At 51.7% G+C, this 13,073-nt stretch overlaps 1 protein-coding gene across 4 annotated transcripts in view; it reads right to left on the bottom strand.

The window, feature by feature from the left end:
* CRB2 (crumbs cell polarity complex component 2) overlaps positions 1–13,073 on the bottom strand; it is a 165,182-nt gene that overhangs the window by 31,376 nt on the left and 120,733 nt on the right. For all 4 annotated transcript variants that reach the window (XM_075579365.1, XM_075579363.1, XM_075579362.1 and 1 more), the window contains exons 7-10: positions 7,136–8,089; positions 5,907–6,469; positions 3,956–4,121; positions 2,639–3,503 (exon numbers count right to left, since the gene is read on the bottom strand). In XM_075579365.1, the coding sequence (XP_075435480.1) occupies positions 2,639–3,503; positions 3,956–4,121; positions 5,907–6,469; positions 7,136–8,089 (2,548 nt within the window). The remainder of the gene's footprint in view (positions 1–2,638; positions 3,504–3,955; positions 4,122–5,906; positions 6,470–7,135; positions 8,090–13,073) is intronic.

Genomic DNA, 13,073 nt, shown 5'->3' with positions numbered 1-13,073 from the left:
ATAGTGGCAAATCATGCCCATATTATATGAGCATGGTGTACCATTTTGCCAATCAATGGGTAGAGGGTGGGAGTAGTTGCCCTGGGGAGGGTGGTTAGGCGTCCCGTGTATGTAGCGGGGGGTTAACCCCTTAATTACTATAGTGGTTACTAACCATTAAGGGGTTAGTGGCCATTAGTTTCTTTTTTATTGTACTGTTGCTGCCCAAGGAGGAGATGGACGCGGAGGACGGTGATGAGGACGGCCTTCATCCTGGTAGGGGTAAGTGAACTTTTATTTACTTTATACTGGCTGGTTAATGTTTTTTTTTAATGGGCAGCTGAGCTATTATCCAGGTCTGGATAATAGTAAATTTGCCCATTACTGTACTGTATTTAATGGGGGGGAGTGGGGGGGGGGGTGAAGAGGGGGTGCCCATTCATTGCCATTGGGGTTATATTTGCTCCCATTGAGGGCATAGGTAACCACACTGGCAATCAATGTGTGTATTGTGTTTGTATTTTGTTTTAATGTTTATTGTGGGTAGCGGGGTGAGTAAAGGTGGTATGAGGCCCGTGGTGGGTGTTTATTCCTACTGGGTGGGTAGCGGGAGGGGTTAACCCCTTCATTACCTTAGTGGTAATAACCACTACGGTAATGATGGGGTTAACCCCTCCCGCAAGGCCTACACAACCACCACGGGCCAAATACCACCTTCACTCACCCCCGCTACCCCCAATAAAATGGGCATTAGTATGTAACCTCTTCATTGCTTTAGCGGTTAGCCGCTAAGTTAATGAAGCTGCCTGTAAATATATTTTTCTTGCATTGGATGGAAGCCGGGGGTCTCCGGAGCTGGTATTAATGTGTATCAGCTCCGGAGACCCCCGGCTCCAATCTGATGCAGGAAAATAAATTCTAAGTCCTCCTCGCAAATCCCATCTGGTCACCCCTGGGGTGGCGATATGAAATTGGTGAGCAGCTCGCTAGGTGAGAGCCTCAATGTTCTCATCGGAGCTACTAGAATAGGGAGATGTTATCAAAAACGCGAGTTTGAGCTGTTTTCCAGCTCCCGCCCGGTGTGTTTGAGCCGCGGCGCTGCCGCTCGGGGAGATGCACTTCCCGTACGCGTTTGGCAAATCGGAGCATTCTGAATAGCAAACTTGCCAGATCGTTCAGGAAGTGCTCAAAAACCTCGATGAGTTAGTTATCGAAGTTTATAGAATAGGCTCCATTAAGACATAATGTGCAGCCTGTGATGTACATACAAACAAAACTGCATGAGAAGCTCGAATATCAAAGTCTACTCCATCAGAAGAGCCCTGAAAGTATACTTGAAGACACAGTATGAGCTGAGGCATAGCTCAGCCAGATAATGACAGGAATTGCACATTACCCAGAATCCCTGGCTGAAGTGGAAGCAGTGCATGCTAGGAGATAATGTGGAAAGGCAGGGTTGCAGATCTGTCTCAGGCGGGTGAATGTGCTCACAAGTGAGATTTGTATTTGCAGAACCAGAATTGACACAGAACTGTGCGTATTCTTACAGGAGGCATGAGCTCGATCATCCCTCAAACCCATAGTGGCTAGAATCCCAAGAATAGGGTTAACCCTTTATCCCATTCCCGTTAATAGCAGGCCGTGCCAAATGGTATATCATCTCACAGTAATATAGTACAAAGCTGTACAAAATCACACCTAGTATGAAAAAAAGCTGTGTACGCGCAACTTCTTTGACTTCTTTGACACAGAAATTGTATTTGTATTGGTGATGTTTTAATTAAAAATCAAAATACAATTTCATTGACAAAACGCAAATAAATTTGACTTAGAACATGCGTACACATCCCTTGTATTTGCACTAAGCGTGAATTCCTCGTGTGTGTGTGTGTGTGTGTGTGTGCGTGACTGTGTGACTGTGCGTGTGACTGTGTGACTGTGCGTGTGACTGTGTGACTGTGCGTGTGACTGTGCGTGTTACTGTGTGACTGTGTGTGACTCTGCGCGTGACAGTGCGTGTGCGCGTGACAGTGCACGGTGCACGTGACAGTGCGTGTGCGCGCGACTGACTGTGTGCGCGACTGACTGTGTGTGCGACTGACTGTGTGTGTGTGCGTGTGACTGTGTGTGTGTGCGTGTGACTGTGCGTGACCATGTGCGTGTGTGTGTGACCGTGTGCGTGCGTGTGACCGTGTGACGTATGCGCAGCCCCCCTGCACCTCACACATCCCCCTAACCTATTCACAGTCAGTGTGTGTATGTGTGTGTGTGTGTGTCAGTCAGTGTGTGTGTATGTGTCACTGTGTGTGCATGTGTGTCAGTCAGTGTGTGTGTATGTGTGTCAGTCAGTGTGTGTGTGTGTGTGTGTGTGTGTGTGTGGGGGGGGTGTGGGGCTGGGGGGGGGGGGGTGATTAGGAGCGTGGAGCGGGTGTGATGTCAGTGTTGGGGTCGGGCTGAGCCAGAACACAGCCCGGCCTCAACTGCCAGCACTGACGTCACATCCGTTTCATTTCTGTCTCCACAATTCTTTTTTGCCCCATCACGAATGAGGTGCCACTAAGGAAGTTTCACTTCAAAAGATATGTTCTTCTTACCAGGATACATAAGACGTGCCACACTGCACAGTGCACAATACCATCCAGTGAGAGTTAATACTTACTGGCAGTGAGGCCCCGTGTAACTGGCTGTGCATGTACATGTGTAGCTGACCAGGCCGTCAACACATGACCCTCCATTCAGGCACTGGTGGTGCTGACAGTCGTCCACGTTGATGTCACAGTTTCTTCCGTTGTATCCCGGGAAGCAGCTGCACCGGTAATCAGCGTCCAGGTCCGTGCACGAGCCGTGCCTGCAGGGGCTGGACTTGCACTCGTTAACGTTGAGCTGACAGTGCGTCCCTTCCCAGCCCGCGCTGCAGACACAGCGGAGGGAATTAAAGAGATCTTCACATTCCCCGCCGTGCAGACAGGGGTTCTTACTGCACACATCCGCTCCCCTGCACCCCAAGTCCAGCGCTCCCGAGCTGCTCCTGATGAACTGTTCTTGCTGTGGGAACGTGTGGTCAGTGAATGGAAGGTATATCCCTCCGATGCTCACTTGTCCAATACACCCGGTGTAATTCTCAGCCAGGATGATGGGAACAGTCTCTCTCAGAAAGCTCAGGCTCCCAGCATTGCCCTGGAGAGTCATGTTGATCAAATTATCCAGCTGGACTGTCCATCGGGAAGAAACCTCAGAAGGGTCTTCCATGGCTATTACCACTCGGTGCCAGGACGCATCGGAAACCTCCATCGTGCTATCAAACCGGATGCCCTCCACGCCGTTTCCACTTCGCAGCGTCACCAGTAGAAAACTGTCCTGAATGGCGATGAAGAGAGAGTCCACCTCGTTGGAAGCCTGGAGCAGAACAGCCTCTCTGTCTCTGGCTCGGAAGTCCAGGGAGACGGATGTAAGTTCTCTATGTGCTGAAATGTTGGGAGCAAATACCACCGAGCTCTGACCTTGGAAGGTTGCATTCGCCAGACCTGCAGACGTGAGAAGTAATAAAGCCCACATTACCGCAACATCCTCTTTATATATCTGGAGGAACTTGAAACATGTTGAACACATTATAAATCAGTTACTTTGGGGTATTGAAAGACTGAGAAAAGACATGTGTTTAACTAATTTCTGCCTTACCACAGAGGAATAAGAGGGATATTAATGCTCAAAGGTTAACAACTAAAGACAGGTGTATGAGAAGCATGGCTATGAATGATTGTTTGTGAATAACTCTTAAATGATTTCCTCCCTGGTCTCCAATGTGAGATATTAGGAATCTGGAGACAAAGGGAACCTCCTTCCAATGAGTGAGACCTGTTACATGAGCCTCCAACATTCCTACTGGTGTTTGCTCCCTTGCAGGACAGACTTGGGGGCAGTAATGTAAATGAGGGTGTCACGACATATACACAAAGCTATAATAAAAGCCCCATACACACGTATCCTCCGGGAACATTCCGGCAGGTGGTCTCTGCAGCGCAGGGTCTGTGTTCACACCACACCGGCTCCTCGCACGTTCTCCCGGTGAAGTTGGCCGGACAGCTGCAAGTGAAGTCATTCCAGGTGACTGTGCATGAGCCATCATTTCTACAGGGGCCAAGCTGAGAAAATGAATCGGAGAGATTATGTCACAGTCGTCACACATACACACTATTGTTTTATTATACAACATTATCTGCACATTTTATCTATTCTACATATTTCACATTCTAACGTTCGTTTGTGAAAATGTAGTGACAATGATCACCCTTTCAGTGCCAAACAGTCCAGAAACGTGAACAGACACAAGAAGGATCATCATCAGCCCTGGTCTTCCCACGGCTGGATGAAGCACTCCCACTGATCTCCCAGGTCTGCGGTTACAGCCTCTTCTCCACGTTGCTCCAACACATTTTCTCATTTCATCCTCCCATCTTACTTTTGGTCGTCGTCTTTTATTAATTTCCCTTGGAATCCAGTCGAGTACCATATATGTTCAATGATGGTCATTTCTTTTTGCGATATGTCCGGCCCACCGCCATTTTAATTTCTTCACCCTTGTGATGATGTCACAGACTTTTGTTTGGTTTCGAACCCATTCACTCTCTTTCTTGTCTCCTCACGTATTACCCAGCATGCATCTCTCCGTACTTCTTTGGGTTGTCTGAAGCTTCTGAATTATCTTTGCATTTAGGGGCCACGTTTCACATACAGATGTGAGCACAGGCAGAACTGGTCAAACACTTTCCGCTTGATGCACAGGGGAAGGATGTGTGTTGAGAAAGGCCTTCATTCTCTTGTTGTGTTTTTTCTAAAGGTTCCCATCCATTGCTACTTGCCGACCAAGGTTGACGTAGTCTTCGACTTCTAGTTTTATTCCATTTATTTCAGTCTTTGTAGAGTTGACACATTTGGTGACCATCACTTTGGTCTCCCTGAGATTCACATGGCGGCCGACTTTATTACTTGCTTCGCTTCGGCGAGTTCTCCAATTTGTCGCTGGAGGTCTTCGGGACTTGTGGCAAAAATAACAATGTCATCTACAAATCGTAGGCGAGTCATACTCAAACAAACGACTCAAATAAACCACCTTCCCACCACTTTGATTGAGGCAGTGAGATAAGAATTTGAGGTGTGTGTGTGTACACATATGTACATACACACACACACATGCAGGGCACTTTGAATTAGGTTGTTCAAGTTGTGGGTGCTGGATGATCGAATACCAATGTACTGTGTTACATAAAGAACAGAAGAAGCAGGCACTTTATGAAGATGTATTGCAGATTAATTCAATGTATTGGCTCCCGATGGAGCCTTTGTAAAGAACAAAGGCTCCGTCGAGAGCTGAAACGATGATTAAATCTGCAATACAAATGGATAAAGTGCCTGCTTCGTTTGTTCTTTATATATCTATATCCATATATAAATATAATACATTCTCTTTGCACTGACTTATGCAAAGATCCTTTAATAGTCTTTGTGGTTGTTGAGCCGGCAGGACTTTATAACAGGGAATCCCAACACTGCTCTTTACATACTGTTCAATAAGCAAAAAGGGCTGACAATGATATAGATATATACAAAGTTTCTCCGCTGCACATACACACATTAATGCTTCTTCATTTATTGTTACTCATCATCGTGACCGTTTCCAGCACAACGTTTCGAGGGACGCAGCCCCTTTGTCATGTGAAATAAATTACTGATGGGCTAGAAACTGTCCCGATCTGCAATAAAAAGCCCTCAGTGTGTGTACGAGCGTCGGAAAACCCTTTTCTAGATCTACCCTCAGCCCTGGTCAATCCCCTACTGGATGAAATGAAGGCCTCCCGAATGATCTTCCAGGTGCTGCAAGCCTCTCTGCTCCATGTTGCCCACATACACACAGCACATGCTATACTCACGTGACATGTATCATCGGACACACAGCCCCGAGTAACGTTGCTGCTGTTCCCGGGATAGGATACTCCGTGCATACTGATGACCTCCATCTCTAGTGGGAAGAACTCCATGCGATCGTTGTTGAGTCTCACATCCTGAAGACATCCTTTAAAATACCCGCCCCACGCCTCAATACTGCCCCCGGGGGGCATTCCACCAATGTGGACCAAATCTCCCTCAGCAATGGACACAGATGGCAGCTGGCCCAATTCAATCTCCTTTTCCAGATGAGTGATCGTGACGAGCCCTTCCCGGACAGAGATATTTATCATCCGCTTCTTCCCATCACTGACGTCCTCCTGAAAGATCAGAGTCTGTGAAGATAGCGTTGCTATGTGAATCCGGCCGCTCTGCAGGTAGGCGCTGAAGTATCCCACAGTGCCATTACTTATCTGCAGCAGGAGACCGTCTGCTTTCAGGGTCTGGATGAAGGCAGAGATGTCAAAGGTGGCTCCCAGGGGCTGAGTGACTGTGAAGCTGGCAAAGCTCGGGGTCCCCTCTCTGTGGAATGTTCCCGGCGTGTACTCTGAGCAAACACAGTGACGAGAGGCAAAATATACACATGAGACATACAATTACCAATCCACCCACTTACAGTAGCCCCGAACATGCTCTTGTGTCCTGCTATCAATTTGGTCTTTGCTTTTATATCTTCATGGTGCTGCGCAGTGATTCATGTATGTGCTGGTGTCAACAGCAGGTTATATTATTTATACTTTATCTGAATGTTTTTACAGATTTGTGTTAGAGAACAAAATGTGTCCGATTGATGTATAAAACCCAAAAATAACACCCCTAAGACACTGACCAGAAGACACAAGTTGATCTCCCTAGACATGTGACAGTAATACTATAGAATTACACCAGTGTGAAATAGTTTTAGGACGAATGAAAGCTGCAGGTTCCACTCCCAACTATCAATATTAGGGTGCCCAGGGACCTCTCTGAAGACAATGGAGACTTGATGCTATTTTATCTGACCCCCTCCAAGTACCAGTACTACAAGCTGTGATAATGATTCCTGCTTAATATTGATCCGTTTCTGGAAAAGTACCCTTTATTTTCTGTACATAATCACTAGAGAATTTCACAGCGATGTGTGTGTGATCCGGGGAAATAATGGAGCAGAGACTTTTTGGCGCCAGTGAACGTTCCCTCTTATAATCGGAATGTTGGATAATACATCGCTTACCTTGCAGACATGTGGGACCTTCGTAGGGTCTGATGCAGTCGCACCTGAAGCTGGTCCAGCGGTCCATGCACAGTGCCTCGTGCTGACATGGGTTGGGATGGCACCATTCTGTCTTGTTGCACCCAAGCTCCATCCCAAAGGATTGGTCACCTCCAATGTTCTGCGGCTCCAGAATCCGGCCGTCAATTTCCAGGTCCTCCAAGCAGCCAGTGAAATTCTGACGGCTCCGAGTGTGGTTTAGAAGGGACTCCTCAACGAGCCCCCCAATGTACACTGTACTGAAGGATTCTGGGAGCCGAGGATCATCCTCCGTACTGAGGATCTGAGTCTTTAGACAGGAGCCATTACTGCAACCTTCATGCTGGAGAATCAGCTGCAGAGACGTGCCTAAAATAACCTCTGCTTTGTGCCAATGGCCATCGTCCACTCTGTGCTCACCAATTGCCAAGTGAGCCGAGCTGCCATTTCTCCTGAGCCCTGCGTGCAGCACGCCATGATAGAGCTCGAGCAGCAGGTAGGTGTCCCCATCCCCACGGCACACAAGCACCATGTCTGGTAACGTTGTTCTGAACCTCAGTGCAATGCTGCCCATGTCTCTCCCCGCGCTCCTCCTGCTCCTGTTACTCGCAGGCATCTCATACACAATGTACCCGCTGGAAGGGAAGGAGAAGGTGGTGGGTGTGGAGCAGTTCTCCCCGTAGAAGCCTGGCTGGCATTTGCAGACATAGCTGTGGATTTCTCCTTCATACGTTGGGATGCACGCAGCTTCATTTTGGCAACGGTGGCCCTCGCAGCCCTCCAACCTCACCGAGCAGTTCTTTCCCCCCCATGTGATCCCGTCAGGGGCAGCGGAGGGGCATCTGCAGAAGTATTCGGCGACCCCATCCTGGCAGCTCGCTCCATTCTCACAGGGGCTGTGCTCGCAGTCATTTATATTTATAGCGCAGCCGACACCTACAAGACACAACACACCGGGGTTACTGTAAGGTTACTCTGCACCGGGGTAACTATAGGGTTACTCTGCGCCCGAACACCAGGGTTACTGTAAGGTTACTCTGCACCGGGGTTACTATAAGGTTACTCTGCGCCCGAACACCGGGGTTACTGTAGGGTTACTCTGCGCCCGAACACCGGGGTTACTGTAGGGTTACTCTGCGCCCGAACACCGGGGTTACTGTAAGGTTACTCTGCGCCCGAACACCGGGGTTACTGTGTGCCCGAGCACGGGGGGTACTGCAGGGTTACTCTGCACCGGGGTTACTGTAAGGTTACTCTGCACCAGGGTTACTATAAGGTTACTCTGCGCCCGAACACCGGGGTTACTGTAGGGTTACTCTGCGCCAGAACACCGGGGTTACAGTAGGGTTACTCTGCGCCCGAACACCGGGGTTACTGTAGGGTTACTCTGCGCCCAAAAACCGGGGTTACTGTAAGGTTACTCTGCGCCCGAACACCGGGGTTACTGTGTGCCCGAGCACGGGGGGTACTGCAGGGTTACTCTGCACCGAGGTTACTGTAAGGTTACTCTGCACCGGGGTAACTATAGGGTTACTCTGCGCCCAAACACCGGGGTTACTGTAAGGTTACTCGGCACCGGGGTTACTATAGGGTTACACTGCGCCCGAGCACCGGGGTTACTGTAAGGTTACTCTGCACCGGGGTAACTATAGGGTTACTCTGCGCCCGAACACCGGGGTTACTGTAAGGTTACTCTGCACCGGGGTTACTATAGGGTTACTCTGTGCCCGAACACCGGGGTTACTGTAAGATGAAGAAATAAAGTGGTGCAGGAAGCACACAGGAGCCTTTTCTAACGTCGAAACGCGTTGAGTGTGACCCTGAGACTGAGAGAGAGAGAGAACATTGAGCCCGTGACGTCATCTCCAACCGGCCGGAATCCCGGAAGTGACGTGACGGCTGTTCGAGACACAGTCGGGTGGCGTGCAGCAGCAGCAGTGATCGGTGATGTGAAGTGATCGGAAGATTACCTACTCCTACTATGCTGATTATCCTTTTGGATCTTGTAAGCCTCCAATTCACTTGTGTGTGGATAAAAGTGTTTGTTTTATCCTTGTCTTTGTCTCTGCTTGAGATCTTAGCTCCTCCTGTGGTTTAACCACATCGGTTTGTTGGTTATACGTTATATAGCCTTCCTACCAAGTTTTCTAAGTTTCTTAGAAACCACTTCATTGTGCTAACATTTTTACACTATGTAGATTTTGTTTTTATTTTTAAGGTACAACTGCTCCCCTGGTTCTCCTGTGCATACTGTTTTCTGGACCTTGAAACAGTCCATCTAAGGGTTTGAGTGATTTATTGTACCCGTATTTGCACTTGTTGATATATATTACTAGCTGAGAGACCCGGCGTTGCCTGGGATGTAATTTTGGGGGGGGGGGGGGGCGTACGACAGGGTTAGGCTCCCCCCCCTTGACAGCTAGGTGGGTGACTGAGTTGACTGAGTGTGTGGGTGACTGTGTGGGTGACACTTGACTGAGTGGGTGGGTGGGTTGGTGACTGAGTGGGTGACTTTGGGTCGGTGACTGGGTGGGTGACTTTGGGTCGGTTTGACTTTGGGTCGGTGGGTGGGTGACTTTGGGTTGGTGGGTGGGTGGGTGACTGAGTGGGTGACTTTGGGTCGGTGACTGGGTGGGTGACTTTGGGTCGGTTTGACTTTGGGTCGGTGGGTGGGTGACTTTGGGTTGGTGGGTGGGTGACTTTGGGTCGGTGGGTGGGTGACTTTGGGTCGGTGGGTGGGTGACTTTGGGTCGGTGGGTGGGTGACTTTGGGTCGGTGGGTGGGTGACTTTGGGTTGGTGGGTGGGTGACTTTGGGTCGGTGGGTGGGTGACTTTGGGTCGGTTTGACTTTGGGTCGGTGGGTGGGTGACTTTGGGTCGGTGGGTGACTTTGGGTTGGTGGTTGGGTGGGTGAGTTGGGTCGGTGGGTGGGTGAGTTGGGTCGGTGGGTGGATGACTTTGGGTCGGTGGGTGGGTGACTTTGGGTCGGTGGGTGGGTGACTTTGGGTCGGTGGGTGGGTGGGTGACTCTGGGTTGGTGGGTGGGTGACTCTGGGTTGGTGGGTGGGTGACTTTGGGTCGGTGGGTGGGTCGGTGACTGGGTGACTTTTTCAGGGTCGGTGACTGGGTGGGTCAGTGACGGGTCGGTGACTGGGTGGGTCAGTGACTGGGTGGGTGGTTTTGGGTGAGACTGGGTGGGTGAGTGTGAGACTGAATGGGTGGGTGAGTGTGAGACTGAATGGGTGGGTGAGTGGGAGACTGAATGGGTGGGTGAGTGGGAGACTGAATGGGTAGGTGAGTGGGAGACTGAATGGGTGGGTGAGTGGGAGACTGAATGGGTGGGTGAGTGGGAAACTGAATGGGTGGATGAGTGGGAAACTGAATGGGTGGATGAGTGGGAAACTGAATGGGTGGGTGAGTGGGAAACTGAATGGGTGGGTGAGTGGGAAACTGAATGGGTGGGTGAGTGGGAAACTGAATGGGTGGGTGAGTGGGAAACTGAATGGGTGGGTGAGTGGGAAACTGAATGGGTGGGTGAGTGGGAGACTGAGTGGGAGAGTGGGTGGGAGACTGACTGGGTAGGAGACTGACTGGGTGGGTGAGTGGGAGACTGACTGGGTGGGTGAGTGGGAGACTGACTGGGTGGGTGAGTGGGAGACTGACTGGGTGGGTGAGTGGGAGACTGACTGGGTGGGTGAGTGGGAGACTGACTGGGTGGGTGAGTGGGAGACTGACTGGGTGGGTGAGTGGGTGACTGACTGGGTGGGTGAGTGGGTGACTGACTGGGTGGGTGAGTGGGTGACTGACTGGGTGGGTGAGTGGGTGACTGACTGGGTGAGTGGGTGGGTGAGTGGGTGACTGACTGACTGAATGGGTGGGTGACTGGGTGACTGACTGAATGGGTGACTGAATGGGTGGGTGACTGGGTGGGTGACTGAGTGACTGGGTGACTGACTGAATGGGTGACTGAATGGGTGGGTGACTGGGTGGGTGACTGAGTTGACTGGGTGGGTGACTGGGTGGGTGACTGGGTGGGTGACTTGACTGGGTGGGTGGGTGACTCTGACTGAGTGGGTGGGTGGGTGACTGGGTGGGTGACTGGGTGGGTGGATGACTGGGTGAAAGTGACTGGGTGGGTGGGTGACTCTGACTGAGTGGGTGGGTGGGTGACTGGGTGGGTGGATGACTGGGTGAAAGTGACTGGGTGGGTGGGTGACTTGACTGGGTGGGTGGGTGACTGGGTGGGTGGGTGACTAGGTGGGTGGGTGACTGGGTGGGTGACTTGGGTGGGTGGGTGACTTGGGTGACTGGGTGGGTGACTTGGGTGGGTGGGTGGGTTGACTTGGGTGGGTGGGTGACTGAGTGAGTGGGTGGGTGACTAAGTGAGTGGGTGGGTGGGTGACTGAGTGAGTGAGTGGGTGACTGAGTGAGTGGGTGGGTGACTGGGTGAAAGTGACTGGGTGGGTGACTGAGGGGGTGGGTGGGTGACTGAGTGGGTGACTGAGTGGGTGACTGAGTGAGTGGGTGGGTGACTGGGTGAAAGTGACTGGGTGGGTGTGTGGGTGACTGGGTGGGTGACTGGGTGACAGTGCGTGGGTGGGAGACGGTGGGTGACTTACCTTGACCCCGTGGCATCTGGCTGGGGCAGGAGGTGAGTTCGGGAAGCTGGGGGGGGGCAAGAGTGGCAAGAGACCCGCGCCGCGCTTCCCCTCCGTCCGGGAGCGGCGCACGTGAGGGGGAGTCCCGCGCCGCGCTTCCCCTCTCCGGTAGCGGCGCACGTGAGGGGGAGTCCCGCGCCGCGCTTCCCCTCTCCGGTAGCGGCGCACGTTAGGGGGAGTCCCGCGCCGCGCTTCCCCTCTCCGGTAGCGGCGCACGTGAGAGGGAGAGCAGGAGGCCCGGGCCGCGCCGCGAGGGGGGAGGAGCCTGGAGTTTGCTGCTGAGCAGGAGGGGCGCGGCGCACGGTGAGGGTGATGGTGCGGCTGGGGATGTTGCGGAGCGTGGGGATTTGGGTGAGGTGGGGGGAGAGAGTGAGGGGCACTGGGAGAGGAGGGGGGGGGGTGTGGAAGGTGAGCTGCGGTCCAACTGACGGGGGAGAGTGAGGGTGTGTGTGTGTGTGTGAGGGGGGGGGGGGGTGTGTGTGTGAGGGAGGGGGGAGGGGTGTGTGTGTGTGTGTGTGTGTGTGTGTGTGTGTGTGTGTGTGTGTGTGTGTGTGTGTGTGTGTGTGTGTGTGTGTTTTTGCCCGTCACTCTGCCTCAGGCCAATGAGAGGTGCGGGGGCGGGCAGGCCAAGGGACCAATGAGATTGCCGCTAGGGACGCAGACATACAGTGCTTTCAGAAATATATAGTAGATTAATCACTTTGCACTTTTGTATATTTTATACACATTCACTTTATTAGTTTAAGGATTAGAGCGCCATCTACTGTTTGTTTGTTACTGTAAGGTTACTCTGCACCGGGGTTACTATAGGGTTACACTGCGCCCGAGCACCGGGGTTACTGTAAGGTTACTCTGCACCGGGGTTACTATAGGGTTACACTGCGCCCGAGCACCGGGGTTACTGTAAGGTTACTCTGCACAAGGGTTACTGTAGGCCGATCGCCTGTAAGAGCTGTGCAGGGAGATGCAGGTTTCTGTGTGCAGGGAGATGCAGCTTCTCTATGTGCAGGGAGATGCAGGTCTCTCTGTGCAGGGAGATGCAGCTTCTCTCTGTGCAGGGAGATCGCCTGTAAGGGCACGTTTATAGTGCCGGTGACCCGACCAATGATGTCACCCGTCGCCACTGGCGAAAGTTGCACTTTAGTTTGGAGCGACGCAGTGACGTCACGAAGGGGGCGGGCAGAGTGCAGTAGGCGCCCTGTGATTGGTGTAGGCAGTCACATGTGGCGACTGTCTCTCCCAAAATCAAATTGGAATGGCTTCC

The sequence above is a fragment of the Ascaphus truei genome, chromosome 21 (assembly GCF_040206685.1).
Source record: "Ascaphus truei isolate aAscTru1 chromosome 21, aAscTru1.hap1, whole genome shotgun sequence".
Lineage (NCBI taxonomy): Eukaryota > Metazoa > Chordata > Amphibia > Anura > Ascaphidae > Ascaphus > Ascaphus truei.
This window is presented reverse-complemented; position numbering and strand designations above follow the sequence as displayed.